General features: G+C 42.1%; 1 protein-coding gene across 1 annotated transcript in view; it reads right to left on the bottom strand.

Annotated features, from left to right (window-relative positions):
• Positions 1-26838, bottom strand: part of EEPD1 (endonuclease/exonuclease/phosphatase family domain containing 1) — a 188791-nt gene that overhangs the window by 26776 nt on the left and 135177 nt on the right. Inside the window, exon 3 of the mRNA XM_077269235.1 lies at positions 1947-2057. Within this exon, the coding sequence (XP_077125350.1) occupies positions 1947-2057 (111 nt within the window). The remainder of the gene's footprint in view (positions 1-1946; positions 2058-26838) is intronic.

Genomic DNA, 26838 nt, shown 5'->3' with positions numbered 1-26838 from the left:
TATACTCTGGGGTGGCTGCATTATACTATATGTGGGCTGCATTATACTGTATCGAGGACTATGGGGAATACGTTAGACTATATGAAGAACTATGGGGTGCATTATACTATGGGAAGTGAATTGTACTACATGGATGACTGTGGCGGTGCATTATACTATATGGAGCACTATGAGGATTGTATTATGCTATATGGAGGACTATGAGGATTGTATTATGCTATATGGAGGACTATGAGGAGTGTATTATACTATGTGGAGGACTGAGCAGTGTATTTTAATATATGGAGGACTATAGGGAGTGTATTATACTATATGGAGGACTATGGAGCACATTATAATATATGGAGGACTATGGGGTGTATTTTACTAAACAAGTAAAATGCTGCATATTCGGATTGTTTTTGCTGGAACAAAAAGCCTTGTTGTCAGCAGCACATTGCCAGTGTAAACTGTAGATGTGCTGCTGAAAACATGATACTGTATGGTGATCTATTAGTGATCGTTCTGTCTCATCATTATTCCTCAGCTGGTGGAAAGAGGCCGGGAAACAAGCGTTGAACAACTTCAGTATTGTCGATCAAACTCGTTTAGCGGCCTGAACTCAGCGCACGTAAATACAACAGAAAGGCTTCTGTGTGATGTGCAATATGTTAGCATTTGGGGACCCATTTTAAACTTTGCCTAGGGCCCCACTTTGCCTAAAACCGGCCCTGCCTACAAGTGTACAAAGATATTATACAGTCACCATGTGACAAGTGGGCCTGTGTAACTTCAAATGCCAGGGCTGAATTTTAGTCCCAGTCCGGCCCTGCTGGGTTGTCTTAAAAAAAATTGTCAGATCTAATGACGTGATCTATGGGCTGCTTAAGATATTTGTGGACTGCAACACACGGCCTCCCTACCCGAGAGTATATCAGGCTGTGACAGTCGAGTTGGGAGAGCTATGGCCAGTCCATGCATTGTGGTCCATGCTCGGTCCGATTTGCACAGATCTCGTCAGTGATGTTTTCATAAATAAAAATATGCCAAAAAAAAGATTCCCTTACCCATTAGGATAAGTTCACACAAGCGTATAAAGAAAGTCACATTTTCATCCAGAAAAAAAGAATGATTTTTTTGTCTATTGTCATTCGTATGTCCATTTTTTACATCCATATGGCATCCGTTTTTTATATATGCGAAGTTAATAAGATTTACAAGTCCAAATAGTTTCCTGTATTATCCAGTATAATTACAAAGCATCTGTAAAAATGTTATGCTACACGGATGATCTCTTTGGATCTGATTTTTGGGGGCTCCCATAGACTTGAGTAGGTGAGTCTCATGTAATTTACGGAAGCGACAAGTACATGCTGCAATTTTGTTTTCAAACGGACATTATGTCCGTGAGAAAAAAACGGTCATCTGAACCACCCTATTAAATAACATTGGCCCTAGTGCTGTCCGTGTGAGGAGGCACATGGACCAAAAATATGGTCGTGTGAACTTAGCCAAAATTTGTTCTGTGACCTTGATCAAAAACAGACTTTAATTTGTGATTTTTTTGAAGAGACTATAACAGGCATTAGAGCTTTATCCATGAAAAACATGGATAGAACACAAATGTGAAAAACGAGGCTTTACATTGAGCAGGTATAGGATTATTTAACATCTTGAATGCCTTCCTATCAGTGTGGGAATACAATTACAAAACAAAGGCGGAGGACTCTTAAAGTAACAAAACATAGTTGAAAACATGGACGCACACGATTATTTGCGCTACTTCAGATGTAAACTGGCTCAGATTTCCAGGACTCAAAAAAGAACAGCCAGATAACTATCGTATGCCAAAAAATTATGAGAACAACAATACTGGAGTGAGAGCTGCCAAAACAAATTAAAGCCAACTCCCATGTAGCAGAGGAAATATTCTTAATTCAAATAATAGAAATAAAAGTGTTGCATACCTCACCGGGGCTGGATGATGGCTTTTCTGAAACCACACACTTCCACGATCCTCTGATGCCTTTCCACTTGCGAATGTTGGGTAACGATGGTTGATTCAATTCTGAACAAAACTGCAATAAAGAAATAAAAATGCTGACTTAAAAGCAAGTTATAGGCATATAGCATATAGCATATAACAGATATGGCGCTAAACACCCTCTCTAAGGGCAGGTTCACAAAACCAATTTCTCCACATCCGGAAAAATGGTCCAATTATTCTAATCAGACATTGATGAGCGTTTGATCAGAGAAGTGTCAGTTAGGCCGGGGTCACACTGGCGACTAAAACGGACGAGTGCAATGCGATAAAAAATCGCATTGCACTCGGACCAATGTTAAGCTATGGGGCAGCTCCCAGCAGCCGATTTTTCGTTGGCCTTTTCCTCGGTCCGAGACAATCGCAGCAGGAGCCGAGGATCATTAGCATATCGCATCCGATGCTCTTGCATCGGATGCAATAAGCTAGTGTGACTCCAGCCTTATTCTCAGAGATGGAGAGAGAAAAAAAGAAGTTTCTCCATCTTCTCCATTCCATCAGTCTGTGAAAATGCCAGATGTCATCTGAGAGTGGTTAGATTTTTTTTCACAGACCCATAGACTTGCACTGCCAATTTTGATTGGACATGGCTCCGTTTTTTCCTCTGACCACTTGGTCCAAGGAAAAACATGGGACATCTGCACAGCCCCATAGAATATCATAAGTACGAGTGTTATCTGTGAAAACCATGGTTAGCATTTGTAGGAGAAAAACGGTCGAGTACACGAGCACAAAGCTCCAGCAACACATTCTCACAACGGACAATGAAGTGTCCGCCACTGTGGTCAGCCCAGCAGTTCCTCTTGTATTTTTTTGTTTCTTTCCCCAAATATTACCAAGAACAGAGCATAAATGTTGTTATTAGTGGTATATCATACGATGTCATATGCAGCATGAATTTACTTATGGAACTTTTCCACTGAAGTCACCTTTGAAATGGAACATTACACTTGACTTGCTATTTACACATAAAATTTGAAGACAGCTTTGACTAAAGCTCTGACGGAGAAGTTACCACCAGGAAAAAGTTCTGTTCTTGTATCCTAAAGGACAATTGGAAATGCAATGGAAAGTCAGTGTCAGGCCATCACATTCAGACCTAGTGATGATGGCATTTAGTTGTGCAAGGATGGGCAAACAAACAGTCAAACCCCTCAACGATCATTCCTGGAAGAACCGGTCAACGTTTTTCATCTTTGCCGCTCTGCTTTTCAGCAGCCGTAACGTTTTATAATTTCCACTCCAAGGCTGTATGAGGCTTTGTTTCATGCAAGACAAAATCCATTATTTTTTAGAATTCCTTTTAGAAAACATATAAATTACTGTTCAATATTTTTTAGCAATGCAATTATAAAAAAAAATATCATTTTAGTGGATTTTTTTGCTTATGTTTTTTTTTTAATTCTCCAGGTCCTTATGGTCATTTGAAAACCCAATAAATGTAGGTTTTTTGTATTTTATTATATGTATACAATAAAAAATATTTGATATGAAAATTTTTTTTTTTTGCAGAGGTGACTTTATAATTTTTTACTGCTATTTTTTATTATTTTGTACGTGACAGAAGGCTCTGCCATAGCTGATCTGGTTCTGTTAGGACCCAGTAGTTCTTCTATGCCAGCAGACACCCAGCAATCTTGTGATCTGAAGGTCCTACAGAAGCATCAGCAGTACCGATGCTTCTATTAATTGCATCTTGCTCCCTCAGCACTATGTAACAAGCACAAGAGAAGACAGAAGTGGTAATAAACTGATCCTGTCTTCTCCCCTTTTTTTGGAAGTGCATCTGAACAGCAAGGTTGATTGCTGTTGAGGGGAGATAGAGAGAAAAAAAAAATATCTATAAATCTTCAGCACAGCGAGTGTGAACGAGCTGAGTGTGACCTGAGCGTAAGTGTGAACGGCGGTAAGTGTGTGACTTGTGATTCAGTGACTTTGGAATCAGGGAGTTTCCAAGGGAGGAATTGCTTCTGTTTTTTTTTTTTTTTAATTAATACTTTGTATTTATTTTTAATTAACGTTTCTGTGTGGTGCAATCCCCATTAGGAAATGTGCTCCACAATTGTTAATGCCATCCAGTGCACATCTTGCCACATGTATGCAGTCCTTGACCAGCCGGTCGAGGGTGCATACTGCTGTGCGAGATGTGAGCACATTGTGCATTTGGAAACCCAGATACTGGATCTAAATGTGCAGCTGGCAACACTGAGATCCATAGACAATATGGAGAGGAGTCTTCTGCTCACAGAGCAGACGCTCAATGGGATAGATGAGGAGGGGGATGGTAGGATGGAGCTGCAGGACAGTGTGGCAGTTAGCTGGGTGACAGATAGAAGGCGGGGTAGAGGGAAGAGGGCCAGGGAGGCTAGTCCTGATCTGGCACACCCCAATAAGTTTGCTAAGTTGGCAGATGAGGGGGGTGCCAGTACAGGGGTAGCACTGCTGCAGCCAGGCATGTCCTCTGAAAGCCGGAGGAGTGACTGCTCCAGTAAGGAGGGAAATAGGAGAGCAGGGCAGGCCAGACAGGTGCTGGTAGTGGGGGACTCAATTATTAGGGGAACAGATAGGGCAATCTGTCACAAAGACAGGGATTGTCGGACGGTGTGCTGCCTACCTGGCGCTCGAGTCCGACACATCGCTGATCGGGTGGATAGATTACTGGGAGGGGCTGGTGAGGACCCAGCGGTCATGGTGCACATTGGCACAAATGACAAAGTTAGAGGTAGGTGGAAGGTCCTTAAAGATGATTTCAGGGAATTAGGCTGCAAGCTGAAAGCAAGGACCTCCAACGTGGTATTTTCCGAAATACTGCCTGTACCACGTGCCACGCCAGAGAGGCAACGGGAGATTAGGGAGGTTAATAAGTGGCTCAAGAATTGGTGTAGGAAGGAGGGGTTTGGGTTCCTGCAGAACTGGGCCGAATTCTCAGTTGGCTACAGGCTCTACGCTAGGGACGGGCTGCACCTCAACGGGGAAGGTGCAGCTGTGCTGGGGGAGAAAATGGTTAGAAGGTTGGAGGAGTGTTTAAACTAGGGATTGGGGGGGAGGGTATTCATTTTATAGGAGGGGAAGATAGTGCAGATAGAGACCTGGGCACAAATAAGGAAGTTGAGGGTGGCGGTGGCATGGGGGGTGGGGTTAGAACAGTTAGTAATTTAAGAAAGAATAGAGGTACAGAGAGTAACATCAAGTGCATGTATACTAATGCCAGAAGCCTCGCCAACAAAATGGATGAATTAGAACTAATGTTGTTGGAGCATAATTATGACATGGTGGGGATATCTGAAACATGGCTGGATGAGAGCCATGACTGGGCTGTTAACTTGCAGGGCTATAGCCTGTTCAGAAATGACCGTACAGATAAGCGAGGGGGAGGGGTGTGTCTATATGTAAAATCTTCCTTAAAACCCATCCTGCGTGATAATATAGGTGAATTTAATGAAAATGTAGAGTCCCTGTGGGTGGAGATAAGGGGAGGGGGAAAAAATAATAAATTACTGATAGGGGTTTGTTATAAATCTCCAAAACTAATGGAAGCAATGGAGAATATCCTCGTAAAGCAAATAGATGAAGCTGCGACTCAAGGAGAAGTCATTATTATGGGGGACTTCAACTACCCTGAAATAGATTGGGGAACAGAAACCTGCAGTTCTAGCAAAGGTAATCGGTTTTTGACAACTATGAGAGACAATTACCTTTCACAACTGGTTCAGGACCAGAACAAGGAGGGGGGCACTGCTAGACCTAATATTAACCAACAGGCCAGACCGCATATCAAATATAAGGGTTGGGGGTCACTTGGGGAATAGTGATCACAAAATAATAAGTTTTCATGTCTCCTTTAATAAGATGTGTAGTAGAGGGGTGACAAGGACACTAAACTTCAGGAGGGCAAATTTCCAACGGATGAGAGAGGATCTTGGTGCAATTAACTGGGACGATATCCTGAGACACAAAAATACACAAAGAAAATGGGAGACGTTTATTAGCATCCTGGATAGGACCTGTGCACAGTATATACCGTATGGGAAGAAACATACTAGAAATAGGAGGAAACCAATATGGCTAAATAGAGCTGTAAGGGGCGCAATAAGGGACAAAAAGAAAGCATTTAGAGAATTAAAGGAAGTAGGTAGTGAAGAGGCATTAAATAAATACAGAAAATTAAATAAATTCTGTAAAAAGCAAATCAAGGCAGCAAAGATTGAGACAGAGAGACTCATTGCCAGAGAGAGTAAAAATAATCCCAAAATATTCTTTAACTATATAAATAGTAAGAAACTAAAAAATGACAGTGTTGGCCCCCTTAAAAATAGTCTGGGTGAAATGGTGGATGAGGATGAGGAAAAAGCCAATATGCTAAATGACTTTTTTTCATCAGTATTTACAAAAGAAAATCCCATGGTAGACAAAATGACTAGTGATAAAAATTCCCCATTAAATGTCACCTGCTTAACCCAGCAGGAAGTACAGCGGCGTTTAAAAATCACTAAAATTGACAAATCTCCGGGCCCGGATGGGATACACCCCCGAGTACTGCAGGAACTAAGTACAGTCATCGATAGACCATTATTTTTAATCTTTAAAGACTCCATAATAACAGGGTCTGTACCACAGGACTGGCGTATAGCAAATGTGGTGCCAATATTCAAAAAGGGGACAAAAACTGAACTCGGAAATTATAGGCCAGTAAGCTTAACCTCTACTGTGGGTAAAATCCTGGAGGGCATTCTAAGGGATACTATACTGGAGTATCTGAAGAGGAATAACCTTATGACCCAGTATCAGCACGGGTTTACTAGGGACCGTTCATGTCAGACTAATTTGATCAGCTTCTATGAAGAGGTAAGTTCCGGACTGGACAAAGGGAACCCAGTGGACGTAGTGTATATGGACTTTTCCAAAGCTTTTGATACGGTGCCACACAAAAGGTTGTTACATAAAATGAGAGTAATGGGGATAGGGAAAAATATGTGTAAGTGGGTTGAGAGCTGGCTCAGGGATAGGAAACAAAGGGTGGTTATTAATGGAGCACACTCGGACTGGGTCGCGGTTAGCAGTGGGGTACCACAGGGGTCAGTATTGGGCCCTCTTCTTTTTAACATATTTATTAATGACCTTGTAGGGGGCATTCAGAGTAGAATTTCAATATTTGCAGATGACACTAAACTCTGCAGGGTAATCAATACAGGGGAGGACAATTTTATATTACAGGATGATTTATGTAAACTAGAAGCTTGGGCTGATAAATGGCAAATGAGCTTTAATGGGGATAAATGTAAGGTCATGCACTTGGGTAGAAGTAATAAGATGTATAACTATATGCTTAATTCTAAAACTCTGGGCAAAACCGTCAATGAAAAAGACCTGGGTGTATGGGTGGATGACAAACTCATATTCAGTGGCCAGTGTCAGGCAGCTGCTACAAAGGCAAATAAAATAATGGGATGTATTAAAAGAGGCATAGATGCTCATGAGGAGAACATAATTTTACCTCTATACAAGTCACTAGTTAGACCACACTTAGAATACTGTGCACAGTTCTGGTCTCCGGTGTATAAGAAAGACATAGCTGAACTGGAGCGGGTGCAGAGAAGAGTGACCAAGGTTATTAGAGGACTGGGGGGTCTGCAATACCAAGATAGGTTATTACACTTGGGGCTATTTAGTTTGGAAAAACGAAGACTAAAGCCCCCGTCTCACATAGCGAGATCGCTAGCGATATCGCTGCTGAGTCACAAGTTTTGTGACGCAACAGCGACCTCAGTAGCGATCTCGCTATGTGTGACACGTACCAGCGATCAGGCCCCTGCTGCGAGATCGCTGGTCGTGTCGGAATGGCCTGGACCTTTTTTTGGTCGTTGAGGTCCCGCTGACATCGCTGAATCGGTGTGTGTGACACCGATCCAGCGATGTCTTCACTGGTAACCAGGGTAAACATCGGGTTACTAAGCGCAGGGCCGCGCTTAGTAACCCGATGTTTACCCTGGTTACCAGCGTAAATGTAAAAAAAAAAAAACAGTACATACTCACCATCTGTTGCCCGTCAGGTCCCTTGCCGTCTGCTTCCTGCTCTGACTGAGATCCGGCCGTACAGCGAGAGCAGAGCGCAGCAGTGACGTCACCGCTGCGCTCTCGCTGTACGGCTGCTCAGTGAGAGCAGGAAGCAGACGGCAAGGGACCTGACGGACATCAGATGGCAAGTATGTACTGTTTGTTTTTTTTTACATTTACGCTGGTAACCAGGGTAAACATCGGGTTACTAAGTGCGGCCCTGCGCTTAGTAACCCGATGTTTACCCTGGTTACCCGGGTGCTGCAGGGGGAATTCGGCATCGTTGAAGACAGTTTCAACGATGCCGAAGTCGTTCCCCTGATCGTTGGTCGCTGGAGAGCGGTCTGTGTGACAGCTCCCCAGCGACCACACAGCGACTTACCAACGATCACGGCCAGGTCGTATCGCTGGTCGTGATCGTTGGTAAATCGCTATGTGAGACGGGGCCTTAAGGGGTGATCTTATTTTAATGTATAAATATATGAGGGGACAGTACAAAGACCTTTCTGATGATCTTTTTAATCATAGACCTGAGACAGGGACAAGGGGGCATCCTCTACGTCTGGAGGAAAGAAGGTTTAAGCATAATAACAGACGCGGATTCTTTACTGTAAGAGCAGTGAGACTATGGAACTCTCTGCCGTATGATGTTGTAATGAGTGATTCATTAATTAAATTTAAGAGGGGACTGGATACCTTTCTGGAAAAGTATAATGTTACAGGGTATATACACTAGATTCCTTGATAGGGCGTTGATCCAGGGAACTATTCTGATTGCCGTATGTGGAGTCGGGAAGGAATTTTTTTCCCCATGGTGGAGTTACTCTTTGCCACATGGGTTTTTTTTGCCTTCCTAGATGGACTTACAGTCTTCCTTCAACCTAAATAACTATGTAACTATGTCCCCTGCTGTGTCTGATTTCTGGAGAGCCCACCTGCTCCTGCACAAGAAGTGATTTATTATTTTGGTGAAGCATGTGAACAAGGAGTAAGTTTTTTAGAACAAACTGCTACTGTGAAAAATCAGGGTATTGGCCAAATGCTTTGTAAATATGACAAACAGGTATAAGTGGAATCAATGTGTTTATTTACTGTCAGACAGAACATATTAATGCCAGCAAAATGACTTAGAAAGCAAGAAAAGCTTGAAGAAGAGAACATGAGACTAAACTGAAAAAAAAAAACACAGTAACCCCTCAACTCAGGAAATGTCTCTTATAATATTATTTGAAATATTAGCATTATGTCATAATATGCTTTTAAAAGACTCTTACCAGATGGCCCATTAAATATTAGTACTTTATAACATCCTATTGACAGTGAAACAACATCAGTTCTTTATGCTTCCTTGATATATTTGGGATTTCGGGCATCTTTTTTTGGCTTATTAAAACAACAGAATTTTAAGAGGTTTTTTTCCTATACAGAAGCCTATCAGAAAATCCATAAAAAATGCCACATCCAGTGCATGCTGGGTTTAGTAATAAAATGCCAAGAAATCCAAAAAAGCACATAAACTGTGAAGAAAAAAGAAATAAAAATTGCACTTTTTAGTAGTACTGTGCTTGAGATATCTACTCTACAAGCAACATCTGTATGCAATGTTTTTGCAGCAAAAGAGTAAAAAAAATGAAAATTGGCATTTCTGAATAAAACCCAAAGGAGGAAGCTGCTCTTAGGCCGGTGTCACACGAGCGTATGTTGTCTCATGCGAGAGAATTGAGACTATTGTGCAAATAACACTTGGTTCAAACTCCGTCAGTGTGTGACCTGAGTGTCAGTGCTCTGTGCTCCGGTCCTCTGGCATGAGAGAATCACTGCTCGGGTGTGGATGGGACAGAAAGTAGCCTCCATTGCAGACAGGCGCGGTAATCACACTGCACTCAGAAGACATCCGAGTGCAGTCCGATGTTTCACACACAACTATAAACGTGTATGGTGTGTGCGACCTGATTCTTGGATGCACTCGCTGCATGCTGCGGTTATTCTCTCATGCTGATTCGCAGATCTGAACTGTCCCATAGAATAATAGTGGTCCGAGTGCCATGCGCTAAAACATCAGATAGAATTCGGCCGTGTTATACGCTAGTGTGAGCAAGCACTTAACGTCCGTTGCTTCAGAGATTGCTCCATTTTTCTGGACCATTTTTTTAGCATGTTTGTTAGTTTCCTGAGTGCTTTCATGTTTTTCTGCCAGTATTTTGGAGCATTTTTTTAAGTGATTTTCCAGACATTTTTCTCATTAAACAATAAAGAAAACACTATTTTTTATGTTTTGTAAATCATAAATGCTGAGAAAATGCTCAAAAAGCCTCCCAGGCATCTTCTACATGTCTTTTTAGATTTTCCATTGATATCTATTGTAAAGTGTTTAGAGTCTTCGAAACAGAAAACCCTTGAGGGATGGTCTGCTAACAATTATTTGCATTTTTAGAAACCAAAAGTGGTTAAAGGACGCCCATATGTACAGCAAGTTTTGGGGGTTTTCTTTACTTAGAAATTAATGTTCTCAGTTTTTTTTTTATTGTTTTTGGGGAGTTTTCGCAGCAGATTCATTACAAATCTGCCTGAAAAAGCGCTGTGTGAACAAACCATTAAGAAGGATTCCTTATAAAAGAGCATTTCCCCCAGTAATTCGGTCTTGTACCCCTGTAGAGCAATAGATTAGACTAGGCTATCCCAGCACATTACCATTCCAGCTTCCACTTTGCTTATCCCGAGTCCTGGAGGACACTGAGGATTAAACATTAATGGACTAACAAACGCTACTTGTTTGTGTATGTAGCTATTGATTGTACAGAAATGTAGCACCATGGAATTAGTAGATGCCTACAAATAGCAAATTAGAGCGTAATGTAAAACCTAGACATAAAAGGATGGGTTATATGGACAGCTTGGGAAATGTCGAGATTACAATGCTCACCATTACTAGTTATCGGAGAAAGTTTTTGTACTTGAGGCCGAAGAAAGAGATTTATCAGTAGCGAATTGTTAATTTCTATCATTTATGAACTGGCGTAAAAATGTTGCAAATGGCACAAAACGCCACACAATAAATAATATTTTTGGAGCAACTCACCCTTAATATACTGCCATACATATATGCCAATATTTGCACCAAAAAAAGATGCACAGCTTTTATAGATATGCCACATTCTTAGGGTATGTGCACACGTTGCGGAATGTTGTGCGGATTTTTCCGCACTGATTTTGGTAAATCCGCACTGCGGATTTACTGCGGAATTACCGCAGATTTCCCATGGTTTTTCGGTGGTTTTGGTGCGGATTCCACCTGCGGTTTTACACCTGCAAATTCTTATTGAGGAGCAGGTGTAAACCGCTGCAGAATCCGCACAAAGAATTGACATGCTGTGGAATAAACAACGCAGCGTTTCCACATGTTTTTTTCCACAGAATGTGCACTGCGGATTTTGTTTTCCATAGGTTTACATGGTACTGTAAACTCATGGATACTCAAGAGGTGGGGGAGAAACAGCCATTTCACCACGCCCTTTTGACCAGACCAGCGTGATTGACAGCCGGAAACGGCGACTTTACTAAGGTATTTTGGCAGCAAAGGTGGGGAATCAGGGGATAATAAAGACACTATTGTCCAGCACAGCTCAGGCCCTATTGAACACTATTTTTACCTCATATTGAAAAAAAGGGGTGACAGGTTCCCTTTAAAAATAACAAACACAGTTATACTTACCTAACACCTATTCCACCAAAGCCCTCGTTCTCATGCAAATAAGAAAAATATAAACAATATACCATACCTGTCAGTCTTTCTGTCCCACGCCGTAATTCATGTCTGGACTATCACTTGCATTTCCCACGATCCTGGCATTTTCCACGATCCTGAGGTTACCGTAGTTCAGCCCGGATGGGAATGCACCCTCAGTGACGTCACTGAGGCTGTGCTCATCATGTGATGCGTGTCACACGGATAACATCCTTGTGTGTTCTCCAGGTGCATGATGTTTTGCCACCCATGCTGACGGTAAAAAATAAACATGTCTACGTGTGGGGCACAAGGACACACGGTCCATGGAAACACACTGACATGTGCACAGACCCATTAATTTGAATAAGTCTACGTGTCTCCGGTACATGTGAAAACTGTCATCACACGTACCGGAAACACAGATGTGTGAAAGAGGCCTAAAACCTAATTTTTTTTCTCCATAAGGCCCCCTTCACCTGCAGTGTCTCCAGTACGTGTGGTGACATCTTGTGCGCATGTCAGTCACAGACACTGTGCGCAAGTCAGTGTGTTTCCACTGACTGTGTGTCCATGTGCAAAAAAACTAGACATGTCGTTTTTTTTATGGCAGCACGGTCTGCAATATGTCCAGCACATATGCACACTAATGACACATGGATAACATCTGCTCTCTGCAAGTCAGAGGAGATAACACGGCGCTGTGCTACTGGCAGCCCATTGCAGCAGCAGCTACTCTTGTTTCCTTTGTCTCTGTATGTTGTCTGTCCTTTTGGACATTCTTTTGGACTTTCTACTGGCTTTGGTACCTTTATGGACTCCTAATTTGTAACCGCGGATTGATGGATGGTTTATACTCTGTGGATCGCACTGTTCATGTATGACGGACCATTGTGGGAAGTTGGAAACCATTCACCCATACAACCAACTGCCTCTGGACACGCAGCGCTGGATCAGCACCCACATCTGCCACTACTAAGTACATCCCCCTACAGGTACATGCAACTCCTAAATGGTTACCAGTAATGTTAGCCCCCCCGCGTAAACCTGAAAGAAATATAGCGGGGGTCTCATGGCCTCATGGACCCTGTCATTTAATATGACTTTCTGTCAGAAGAAAGGTCAAATAAAGGTCAGGTCAGTCATCTCTGAAAGTGTGACACTGGTTTTATCCAGTTTTTTCTGGTATGTTTGGCAGCTATTGTAACGGTTTTCTATTGGCTGTTAGCAGCTTTGCCGCTCTTTTTTTGAATATATAAACACCTGTTTTGTGGTATCTGGTCATTCTGTCAGCGGAAGAAGATAAAGAAGACACATACCCCAGGATGGAGAATCTCCTGCAACAGCTCCTGACTAGAGCCGACGGCGAGGATGGAGCGGACTGGCTGAGGCAGTTCCTGGCTATGAAACCTATCTTAGCGCCTGCCGATGCTGTCCCTCATCCTCCAGAAGATACCCTTCGGTCGCCGTGTCAAACCTCTCCGGTCCTGCCGACACCCACCGCTTCAGGGAGGCGCAGGAGGCAAAGGACCCCATACTCTCCGAAGTCGCTGTCGCCGCCTGCTTCCAGCCGCAGTGTCCAAGAAGGAAGAAGGAAGTCACGGCACCGCCCTCCTCAGAAGTCTCGCAGCCCAGCGCGAGACTTCCACCGCCAGCGTCATGACAGAGCGCCGACCGCCTCATCTGAAGTGGCCGGGATGTCTTCAACACACCGCAGCCGTAAAAGCGCTGCGGTGTCATTGGATTCTACAACAGCGGTGGCTTCTGCAGCTGCGGTCCAGACCACCGGTTCGGGAGGACCCCCTGTCGTCACACTCAGAAGAGGATGAAGAAACGCCGCTTACAGCAGCTTCCCATATGAGCTTGCCCAACATGGAGGGCTCGAGCTCCTGCTGCTGTATGGAGCAGAGAAACGACCAGCATTCATCGAGGGGTGAGACTTTCAATGTTCCTTTGTTCCACACTCACATTTAAAAGACATCATAAAGAAAAGTGTTAGCTGAAACTTTAAGAGAAGCTATTCCCCCCCCCCTTGCTGTCACATCAGCTGTCACATCAGCTGTACACAGTGCTGCAATTTCTGACATTTCATCAGCTAACACCGCCCCTGTTAACTCTTTTAACCCCTTCACCCCCAAGGGTGGTTTGCACGTTAATGACCGGGCCAATTTTTACAATTCTGACCACTGTCCCTTTAGGAGGTTATAACTCTGGAACGCTTCAACGGATCTTGGCGATTCTGACATTGTTTTCTTGTGACATATTGTACTTCATGATAGTGGTAAAATTTCTTCGATATAACTTGCGTTTATTTGTGAAAAAAACGGAAATTTGGCGAAAATTTTGAAAATTTTGCAATTTTCCAACTTTGAATTTTTATGCCCTTAAATCACAGACATATGTCACGCAAAATACTTAATAAGTAACATTTCCCACATGTCTACTTTACATCAGCACAATTTTGGAACCAAAATTTTTTTTTGTTAGGGAGTTATAAGGGTTAAAAGTTGACCAGAAATTTCTCATTTTTACAACACCATTTTTTTTTAGGGACCACATCTCATTTGAAGTCATTTTGAGGGGTCTATATGATGGAAAATACCCAAGTGTGACACCATTCTAAAAACTGCACCCCTCAAGGTGCTCAAAACCACACTCAAGAAGTTTATTAACCCTTCAGGTGTTTCACAGGAATTTTTGGAATGTTTAAATAAAAATGAACATTTAATTTTTTTTCACACAAAATTTATTTCAGCTCCAATTTGTTTTATTTTACCAAGGGTAACAGGAGAAAATAGACTGCAAAAGTTGTTGTACAATTTGTCCTGAGTACGCTGATACCCCATATGTGGGTGTAAACCATTGTTTGGGCGCATGGCAGAGCTTGGAAGGGAAGGAGCGCCATTTGACTTTTCAATGCAAAATTTACTGGAATTGAGATGGGACGCCATGTTGCGTTTGGAGAGCCCCTGATGTGCCTAAACATTGAAACCCCCTACAAGTGACACCATTTTGGAAAGTAGACCCCCTAAGGAACTTATCTAGATGTGTGGTGAGCACTTTGACCCACCAAGTGCTTCACAGAAGTTTATAATGCAGAGCCGTAAAAATAAAAAATCATATTTTTTCACAAAAATGATCTTTTCGCCCCCAATTTTTTATTTTCCCAAGGGTAAGAGAAGAAATTGGTCCCCAAAAAATGTTGTGCAATTTGTCCTGAGTACGCAGATACCCCATATGTTGGGGTAAACCACTGTTTGGGCGCATGGCAGAGCTTGGAAGGGAAGGAGCGCCATTTGACTTTTCAATGCAAAATTGACTGGAATTGAGATGGGACGCCATGTTGCGTTTGGAGAGCCCCTGATGTGCCTAAACATTGAAACCCCCTACAAGTGACACCATTTTGGAAAGTAGACCCCCTAAGGAACTTATCTAGATGTGTGGTGAGCACTTTGACCCACCAAGTGCTTCACAGAAGTTTATAATGCAGAGCCGTAAAAATAAAAAATCATATTTTTTCACAAAAATGATCTTTTCGCCCCCAATTTTTTATTTTCCCAAGGGTAAGAGAAGAAATTGGTCCCCAAAAAATGTTGTGCAATTTGTCCTGAGTACGCAGATACCCCATATGTTGGGGTAAACCACTGTTTGGGCGCATGGCAGAGCTCGGAAGTGAAGGAGCGCCATTTGACTTTTCAATGCAAAATTGACTGGAATTGAGATGGGACACCATGTTGCGTTTGGAGAGCCCCTGATGTGCCTAAACATTGAAACCCCCCACAAATGACACCATTTTGGAAATTAGACCCCCTAAGGAACTTATCTAGATGTGTTTTGAGAGCTTTGCACCCCCAAGTGTTTCACTACAGATTATAACGCAGAGCCGTGAAAATAAAAATTCTTTTTTTTTTTCACAAAAATGATTTTTTAGCCCCCAGCTTTGTATTTTTACAAGGGTAACAGAATAAATTGGACCCTACAAGTTGTTGTCCAATTTGTCCTGAGTATGCTGATACCCCCTATGTGGGGGGTAACCACTGTTTGGGCACATGACAGAGCTCGGAAGGGAAGGAGCGCCATTTGGAATGCAGACTTAAATGGATTGGTCTGCAGGCGTCACGTTGCATTTGCAGAGCCCCTGATGTACCCAAACAGTACAACCCCCCCACAAGTGACCCCATATTGGAAACTAGACCTCCCAAGGAACTTATCTAGATGTGTTGTGAGAACTTTGAACCCCCAAGTGTTTCACTACAGTTTGTAACGCAAAGCCGTGAAAATAAAAATTCTTTTTTTTTTTCACAAAAATGATTTTTTAGCCCCCAGCTTTGTATTTTTACAAGGGTAACAGAATAAATTGGACCCTACAAGTTGTTGTCCAATTTGTCCTGAGTACGCTGATACCCCCTATGTGGGGGGTAACCACTGTTTGGGCACATGACAGAGCTCGGAAGGGAAGGAGCGCCATTTGGAATGCAGACTTAAATGGATTGGTCTGCAGGCGTCACGTTGCATTTGCAGAGCCCCTGATGTACCCAAACAGTACAAACCCCCCACAAGTGACCCCATATTGGAAACTAGACCTCCCAAGGAACTTATCTAGATGTGTTGTGAGAACTTTGAACCCCCAAGTGTTTCACTACAGTTTGTAACGCAAAGCTGTGAAAATAAAAATTCTTTTTTTTTTCACAAAAATGATTTTTTAGCCCCCAGCTTTGTATTTTTACAAGGGTAACAGAATAAATTGGACCCTACAAGTTGTTGTCCAATTTGTCCTGAGTATGCTGATACCCCCTATGTGGGGGGTAACCACTGTTTGGGCACATGACAGAGCTCGGAAGGGAAGGAGCGCCATTTGGAATGCAGACTTAAATGGATTGGTCTGCAGGCGTCACGTTGCATTTGCAGAGCCCCTGATGTACCCAAACAGTACAACCCCCCCACAAGTGACCCCATATTGGAAACTAGACCTCCCAAGGAACTTATCTAGATGTGTTGTGAGAACTTTGAACCCCCAAGTGTTTCACTACAGTTTGTAACGCAAAGCCGTGAAAATAAAAATTCTTTTTTTTTTTCACAAAAATGATTTTTTAGCCCCCAGCTTTGTATTTTTACAAGGGTAACAGAATAAATTGGACCCTACAAGTTGTTGTCCAATTTGTCCTGAGTACGCTGATACCCCCTATGTGGGGGGTAACCACTGTTTGGGCACATGACAGAGCTCGGAAGGGAAGGAGCGCCATTTGGAATGCAGACTTAAATGGATTGGTCTGCAGGCGTCACGTTGCATTTGCAGAGCCCCTGATGTACCCAAACAGTACAACCCCCCCACAAGTGACCCCATATTGGAAACTAGACCTCCCAAGGAACTTATCTAGATGTGTTGTGAGAACTTTGAACCCCCAAGTGTTTCACTACAGTTTACAACGCAGAGCCGTGAAAATAAAACATATTTTTTTCCCACAAAAATGATTTTTAGCCCCCCAAATTTTTATTTTCCCAAGGATAACAAGAGAACTTGGACCGCAGAAGTTGTTGTTCAATTTGTCCCGAGTACGCTGATAACCCATATGTTGGGGTAAACCCCTTTTTGGACGCACGGGAGAGCTCGGAAGGGAAGGAGCACTGTTTTACTTTTTCAACGCAGAATTGGCTGGAATTGAGATCGGACGCCATGTCGCGTTTGGAGAGCCCCTGATGTGCCTGAACAGTGGAAACTCCCCAATTCTACCTGAAACCCTAACCCAAACACACCCCTAACCCTAATCCCAACGGTAACCCTAACCCTACCCCTAACCTCACCTCTAACCGTTTAATGAACATTTTCTGACAGTCATAAGTGCCACGTATTTAAGTGCCACATATTTAAGTGCCACGTATTTAAGTGCCACGTGTTTCAGTGCCACGTGTTTCAGTGCCACGTGTTTCAGTGCCACGATATTTCAGTGCCACGTATTTCAGTGCCACGTACTATAAATACTATAACTATGTGGTTATACGTGGCACTGAAATATCGTGGCACGTAAATACGTGGCACTTAAGTACGTGGCACTTAAGTACGTGGCACTTAAATACGTGGCACGTAAATACGTGGCACGTAAATACGTGGCACGTAAATACGTGGCACTTAAGTACGTGGCACTTAAGTACGTGGCACTTATATACGTGGCACTTATATACGTGGCACTTATATACGTGGCACTTATATACGTGGCACTTATATACGTGGCACTTATATACGTGGCCACTGAAATATCGTGGCACTTATATACGTATATAAACGTATATTTTAGTGCCACGTATTTCAGGTTAGGGGTAGGGTTAGGGGTAGGGTTTTTTTTGTTTGTTTGTTTTCTTGTGTTTTTCTATAAAAACGCATGCGTCTAAAAACGCATGCGTTTTACCACGTTTACATGCGTTTTTTCACACATGCGTTTTTTAAAAAAACGCATGCAGATAAAAACGCAAGTGTGAAACCAGCCTAAAAGACGCTTTTTATAGCAAAAAAGTTTTTGCGTCTCCACATTTTGAGACCTATAATTTTTCCACATTTTGGTCCACAGAGTCATGTGAGGTCTTGTTTTTTGTGGGACGAGTTGACGTTTTTATTGGTAACATTTTCGGACACGTGACCATTTTTGATCACTTTTTATTCCGATTTTTGTGAGGCAGAATGACCAAAAACCAGCTATTCATGAATTTCTTTTGGGAGAGGCGTTTATACCGTTCCGCGTTTGGTAAAATTGATAAAGCAGTTTTATTCGTCGGGTCAGTACGATTACAGCGATATCTCATTTATATAATTTTTTTATGTTTTGGCGCTTTTATACGATAAAAACTATTTTATAGAAAAAATAATTATTTTGGTATCGCTTTATTCTCAGGACTATAACTTTTTTATTTTTTTGCTGATGATGCTGTATGGTGGCTCGTTTTTTGCGGGACAAGATGACGTTTTCAGCGGTACCATGGTTATTTATATCCGTCTTTTTGATCGCGTGTTATTCCACTTTTTGTTCGGCGGTATGGTAATAAAGCGTTGTTTTTTGCCTCGTTTTTTTTTTTTTTTTCTTACGGTGTTTACTGAAGGGGTTAACTAGTGTGGCAGTTTTATAGGTTGGGTCGTTACGGACGCGGCGATACTAAATATGTGTACTTTTATTGTTTTTTTTATTTTATTTAGATAAAGAAATGTATTTATGGGAATAATATTTTATTTTTTTTTTCATTATTTTGGAATATTTTTTTTTTTTTTTTTTTACACATTTGGAAAAAATTTTTTTTAACTTTTTTACTTTGCCCCAGGGGGGGACAATACAGATCGGTGATCTGTCAGTTTGCATAGCACTCTGACAGATCACCGATCTGCGAGAGGTGCAGGCTGCTTCACAGTGCCTGCTCTGAGCAGGCGTCTGTGAAGCCACCTCCCTCCCTGCAGGACCCGGATCCGCGGCCATCTTGGATCCGGGTCTGGGAGCTGCAGGGAGGGAGGTAAGACCCTCGCAGCAACGCGATCACATCGCGTTGCTGCGGGGGGCTCAGGGAAGCCCGCAGGGAGCCCCCTCCCTGCGCGATGCTTCCCTGCACCGCCGGCACATCGCGATCATGTTTGATCGCGGTGTGCCGGGGGTTAATGTGCCGGGGGCGGTCCGTGACCGCTCCTGGCACATAGTGCCGGATGTCAGCTGTGATAATCAGCTGACACCCGGCCGCGATCGGCGGCGCTCCCCCCGTGAGCGCCGCTGATCGCGTATGACGTACTATCCCGTCGGCGGTCATGGGGGCCCACCCCACCTCGACGGGATAGTACGTCGGATGTCAGGAAGGGGTTAAAGAAGCTCTGACATGCGAGCTGTCTCCCTTAGGATTCCATTTAAGCCCTTCTGTTAAAGAGCTTGTTTGGAATAATCATTTAGTCAATATTTTTTCTTTACTGCCTAGAAAGGACCAGCTTTCAAAATCCGAAAAGAATGATGAGAAAGCTGATTCTGATGAATTTAACCGCACCAACTTTAAATCTTTCAACAACTGGGTGCCAGCTTTTTCTATTTTTGCTGCAGTTTTGGGTGAAAAATCTCCCCATCTCTGCAACAAGTTATTTCAGCCCCCTTCTAGTTCAAGTAAACGCGGTGTTTGTTTCGCTTTCAACGATTCCTTTTGTAAGTGGAACAACAACTGTAGATTCCGCCATGAATGCTCGTTCTGTGGTAACTCACACCCTATGTCTAAATGTTTTAAGTAACAAGCAGGTCAACAGTCCTCAGGTAAGGAGCCTAATTCAAAAAGCACAGACGCCAGTGATTCTGGCAAACATGTCAGTATGCCTAAGCAAATATCCCGACCAGGGGACCAGTGAGCTGCTTTTTAATGGTTTTTCAGAATGATTTTTTATCCCACAATTTAAAGGGGCGGGCTGTTCTGTTGTTCCTAATTTACCCTCTTTAAAGGCTCACCCTGAGGCAGCTAGGGATAAAATTATTAATGAAATTCAGCTAGGCAGAGTTTCAGGCCCTTTTTTAACCCCGCAGTTTGTTAATTTCCATATATCACCATTGGGTATTGTACCAAAAAAAAAAAAAAAAGATGAGGGCTCTTTCCGGCTAATTCACCACTTATATCCGCTGGGTTCATCCATGAACGATGAAGTGGACAAGGCTTTATGCTCCGTGTCCTATTCATCTTTTGATTCTGCATTAGAAATCCTCAAGAAATTTGGTTTTAATGCTTTAATGTCCAAGTCAGATATTAAGTCTGCTTTTAGACTCCTTCCTGTTCACCCGTGCGGTTTTAATTCTTTAGGTTTTTATTTTGATGACTGTTTTTTTTATCCAAATGTGTGAGCACTTCGGTGTTCCTATTGCTCACAGAAAAACAGTTGGTCCATCTAGATCTATCGAATTTCTGGGAATCACTCTTGATTATCAAAAAATGGAATCTGACTTCCTGATGAGAAAATTTTTAAAATGCGCATTGCATTATCAAATTTTTTAGCCAAGAACAAGGTCACTCTTAAGGAAATTCATTCATTGTTAGGTCTATTGCATTTTGCGGTTTGCGTCATTCCTATAGGTCGGGCTTTTTGCAGAAGTTTATAGGATGCCACTTAAGGTGTATCTTCACCTCATTCGCATGTTAGTATCCGTTCTGACCTAAAGGAAGACGCTAGAATTTGGCTCTCCTTTTTGTCAGAGCATAATGGCAGATCTTTGTGGCAGTCATTTTTTGTCTCTGGCGATTCTTTTCCCTTTCTTTTCACAGCGGATAGCCAGCGTGGCTTCAGTATTTTATTTGACTCCCATTGGATGTCCATCCTGTGGCCAATAAGTTGGGTGTCTAAGAAAGTAACTTCAAACGTAATGGTGTTGGAACTTTTTTCTATTTTTGCAGGAATATTAATTTGGAGATCACTAATGAAGAATTCCAGGATTTTACTCCTTTCCACTAACCAGGCAGTAGTTGTTTTTATTTATTTATTTTTTTTTTCTATCAACACGTTATCTTCTGAAAATACTTTTGCTGCCAGAATTTTGAGACAATTGGTTTTACAATGCCTGAAAGCAAAGTTGGGAAAGAGCAAATTTCTTTTCATAACTGACTCTTTACAAAATCGTCAGTGGTCGAATTTTTTCCTGCAGGTTCCCAACGTGGATTCGGAAGGACCCTCTTACCCCTTTCAATTTGGGACATAATTGCACTCTGATACAGTATTTTATAAAAAAAAAAAAAAAAAAAAATCGTTATCTAACAGATCATGGGCTGACTATTCGGCTGCATGGCTGAATTGGAACAATTTTTGCAACCTACATTATTTTGACCCAACAGTTTCTAATCCGGTAGCAGCACTAAAGTTTGCTGAATCTATAGTACAAAACGGTTTGTCTTACTATGCAATAGCGAAATGCCTAGCAGGAGTTTCATTTTTCCTTAAACTTTCTGGCAGTATTGCTTTAACTAATCTTTTTCCAGTAAAGCAGTTTTTAAAAGGCTTTAGGAAAACCAATTTTATACCTGACTCGAGACGACCTATTTCCCTGTCTTTATTGAAATTGTGCTCCTGTCTCATCCACGTTTGTGTAAATTTTAAGGAAGCCTTATTATTTAGCTGTATTTTTTTCTCTGTCCTTTTTTGGAGCACTTCGCGTTGGTGAGGTGGTTTCTGTTAAGAAATCGGAGCCTTCGGGACTCATGATTTCGGATGTCCAGATTCAGGAGTAGTTTTTTTTTTTTTTTTTTTTTTAATTTTATTTATAAGAAAATTAAAGACAGATTAATTAGGCAGGGGATCTAGGTTGAAAATTAACGCGATCGATGTCTCTATCATTTGCCCTGTTGATAACACGGCAAATTGGATTAAGGTCAGACCTATGGGACAGGGCCCATTATTCATTCATAGAGATTTTTCTCCTGTTACTGTCTTTCAATTTAATTTTGTCCTAAAGAAATGTTTACGCTTTTTGGGTAAAAAACACCTTAAAATCACATCTTATTCGTTTAGAATCGGAGCAGCTACGGAGGCCTCTAGGGCCGGGCTTTCCAATTCAGGGATAAAGGAATTGGGAAGATGGAACTCCAAAAGGTTCAAATTATATGTACGACATGATCTCTATGACTATTAATTATTGGTTTTCTTTCAGGTCCGCTAGTCATTTGGATAGTCGGACATTCTTTTATCTTCTGGGCCAGGAAGAGGGCCAGCCAACGATCTTATGCTGAAAATGTATCCTTTAATCCTTCTGATATTCAGGTCTGGTGGCATGGAGTTCGCGGCTTGAAATGGCACTGCCTGGTTGCTGAAGTGAAGAAATGGCTAATTAAATTTCCTTCCCCTGATTTAATTATATTTCATGTAGCTGGGAATGATCTCGGAAAAATCAGGACTCTTGACTTATTATCGGCCATTCGATCCGATATTATTTATCTTAAGCAAATTCTGCCTGATTCAAACTTCGTTTTTTCAAGATTATTCCCAGACTTTTGTGGCACGACAATCAATTTTCTTTTTTAGATAAAATCCGGAGAAGGGTCAATAAATCCATGGAAAATTTTTTTCTTTTAATTTCAGGGTTTTCGTTCCGGCATTTGGATTTGGAGGGTTTTTTTACCGGGCCTTTATAGGCCTGATTTGGTTCATTTATCTGATATTGGCCTTAATATTTTTAATTTGGACCTACAAACTATCATTGAAAAATGGCTGTGTGGTTTGGGGGGGCCATGTCTCGCTGAGTCATGGCCTTGTGGGAAAATCACCCATGTCTGGGTGGATTGGTTTATTGGAAAAGTTTGGTACTTTGGTTTTATAATTTATGGAGTTTATTTATTGGTGATTAATTAATTTATGTAACCCTAAATAAACTACACGGCCATTTTTATCCACAATTAAAGCGTTTTGTGTTTTTATTGTATGAATGGGTTCTATGAGGCCATGTTAGCCCCCCCGCGTAAACCTGAAAGAAATATAGCGGGGGTCTCATGGACCCTGTCATTTAATATGACTTTCTGTCAGAAGAAAGGTCAAATAAAGGTCAGGTCAGTCATCTCTGAAAGTGTGACACTGGTTTTATCCAGTTTTTTCTGGTATGTTTGGCAGCTATTGTAACGGTTTTCTATTGGCTGTTAGCAGCTTTGCCGCTCTTTTTTTGAATATATAAACACCTGTTTTGTGGTATCTGGTCATTCTGTCAGCGGAAGAAGATAAAGAAGACCCCACCCTCCCTCCCCTGAATTCTTGTAATTTTACTGTCGTGTAGTTTAATTGTGGGAAAATCACCCATGTCTGGGTGGATTGGTTTATTGGAAAAGTTTGGTACTTTGGTTTTATAATTTATGGAGTTTATTTATTGGTGATTAATTAATTTATGTAACCCTAAATAAACTACACGGCCATTTTTATCCACAATTAAAGCGTTTTGTGTTTTTATTGTATGAATGGGTTCTATGAGGCCATGCGACGCATCCATGGACATGTATCTAATGCAACCACTACCAGCTACAGTTCCCCAATACACACAGCTTCTACCTTGTTGGTTACTGATACAGCCATCCGTGTACAGAGGAGAACACTGGAAACAGTCAGATATGGCGCGGACTGGAGCAAAGGACAGGGACACTGATCTGCTGGTTGCCCTTAAGTCTGTCACTAAACGTGTTGTGTATTCAAGGGATCGACTTCTGGAATGAGCAGGATGAAGGCTACTCCAGCCGTGGCCATACCACTTGTTCCCCGTGAAGTGTGGAGACCTTTCAGAGGCTGCAGAGCAGGAAAAAAGGTGAAGTCCAGGAGAAGAAGGTTTAAACCAGCAGTCCCATCCATTATCATGGGTAATGTACGCTCGCTGGGAAATAAGACAGATGAACTGTTAGCTCTGTGTAAAACCCAGATGGAGTTCAAGGAATGCAGTCTCATGTGCTTTACAGAAACCTGGTTACTTGGGGAGGTCCCGGATTCAAGTGTCTCGATTCCAGGGTTTCACATAGTCCAGGCTGATAGAGACAAAGCTAAGTGTGGTAAGAAAAAGGGTGGGGTGGTGATATTATACATTGATAACAGATGGTGCACTCAGCGTCATATTACTGTTAAGGAAAGTCACTGCAGTCAAAACATTGAACTCTTAGCAGTTTGCCTCAGGTCCTATTATCTACCTAGGGAATTCTCTATTTGCATTACAGTGGTCGTGTATATACCTCCTTCCGCAAACCAAGAGGCGGCTGGGGAAGTATAGGCTGGGGTGTTAGACCGCATTCGGACAAAGCACCCAAACTCGTTAACTGTAAACTCTGGGGACTTTAACAGAGCCATGATCTCAAAGGCTCTTGCAAAGTTCTATCAATATGTAAAATGTGCCACAAGGGACAACAGTATATTGGATCTCCTCTATGCGAATGTTAAAGACGCCTATTCATCGTCTGCACTGTCCCCCTGGGGAAATCAGACCACAACCTCATACTATTGTCTCCATCATACCAACCTGTTTTCAGTAAAAAACCAGAGACAATAAAACTAATTAGGAAGTGGACTCCAGCGGCAGAGGAGGCTCTACGAGACTGCTTTGACCTCACAGACTGGGAGGTGATATGTGACAGGGGAGAGCATGATGATGTAAATGATATTGTTGGGCGAGTAACGGATTATATAAATTTTTGTACTGACACTGTTGTACCAGCTAAAATGATTCGATGTTATGCAAATAACAAGCCTTGGATTACAAAAGCATTGAAACACTTACTAAACAAGAAAAAACTGCCATTTATGAAATGGGTACACACAGAAAATGCAGTAGTTAGGAATGGCCTCTTAGGCTGTGTGCACATGTAGCAGATTTTTTGCGTTTTTTTCGCGGTTTTTCGCTATAAAAACGCTATAAAGCCGCGAAAAAAACGCTAACATTAAGCATCCTATGTAACAGAATGCAATCCGCATTTTTTGTGCACATGCATTTTTTTCCTGAGCGGAATTGCAATCCAGAAAAAAACGCAGCATGTTCATTAAAATTGCGGAATCGCGGCGATTCTGCACACATAGGAGTGCATTGATCTGCTTACTTCCCGCACGGGGCTGTGCACACCATGCGGGAAGTAAGCAGATCATGTGTGGTTGGTACCCAGGGTGGAGGAGAGGAGACTCTCCTCCACGGACTGGGCACCATATAAGTGGTAAAAAAAAAGAATTAAAATAAAAAAATAGCGATATACTCACCTTCTGGCGGCCCGACCTTCTCAGCGGCTTCCGAGGTGTGTGTGAAGGACCTGCGATGACGTCGCGGTCACATGACCCGCGGTCACGTGACCGCTACGTCAATGGAAGGTCCTGAACACACAGCATTAGGAACGGAAGCCGCTGAGGTGAGTATAACCTTTTTTTTTTAATTTTTTTTATTATTTTTAACATTCTATCTTTTACTGTAGATGCTGCATAGGCTGCATCTATAGTAAAAAGTTGGTCACACTTGTCAAACACTATGTTTGACAAGTGTGACCAACCTGTCAGTCAGTTTTCCAAGCGATGCTACAGATTGCTTGGAAAACGCTAGCATTCTGCAAGCTAATTATGCTTGCAAAACGCTAGTTTTCTGCGGGTATATGCATGCAAATTCTGCATGCGATATACCCGCGGCAGGAGGCGCAGAATTGCGGCGGAAATTTCCACGGCAATTCTGCTACGTGTGAACTCAGCCTAAGAGTCACCTCCCTGAGAAGCTGTAATTGTGTTTTGTGTGGGGCTGGGCACTAATATGGGACCCTGACAATGTTTAGCTGGTACTCAGACAACTGAGGATTTATTTTGCATGATGTACTTGTTTTGCCGATTGTATACAGATAATAAAACTGGTAATGGACTGTTTAAACCTAATTCACGGTGTTGGAATGAATGTTCTTGTGTCAACAGTCTTACCTGGAAGACAACAATCCCTCGAGCTAAGTTGGCCCAGAATTACCACAAGAAGTACACATTCACTTGCACTTACTTGTTATTATGTTCCTTAAAATAAAACCAAATGTTCTTAGATATGAGTACAAGAAGACCACTTGAACATTTTTCTCCTACTAAATAAAGACTCACAAGTCAATGCCAAAAAGTAACACGCCTGCTTTCAAGGACAACACAAGTCTCTGACAAGCTCCATGGGCCACAGTGGATCTTGAGATTTTTCCTTAAGGCCAGGAAGCCCTTTGAACAGACCAAACTATCTCTTAGAGATCAGTGTTCTGCTAGAATACTATTGCTTTGCGAATAACAAAATTCTTGCCAACATTATATGTACAGCTAAAATTAGTCTAAACATTGCTTTAAAACATGGGAACACATTGTTTAGTTAGTTTCCATCAGCAGGGGTCCTATTGTGCTATGACCTGTCATGGTAGGTAAACAAGAGCATACTCACCGGCGCTCCATGCTGTCTAGGCACCGTGCCACGTTTTGCCAGAAATTTGTCCCTCAATGGTTCCGGTTTGCTTTATGTAAATTTACTTTCTAAAATTAGTTTTATAGCAAGCTAGAATAAACAATTACCACAATGCTTTCAAGAATTTCTAATTTACA

This window comes from Ranitomeya variabilis, chromosome 6 (assembly GCF_051348905.1).
Source record: "Ranitomeya variabilis isolate aRanVar5 chromosome 6, aRanVar5.hap1, whole genome shotgun sequence".
Lineage (NCBI taxonomy): Eukaryota > Metazoa > Chordata > Amphibia > Anura > Dendrobatidae > Ranitomeya > Ranitomeya variabilis.
The sequence above is the reverse complement of the archived record's forward strand: the minus strand, read 5'-3'. Positions and strand labels throughout refer to the sequence as shown.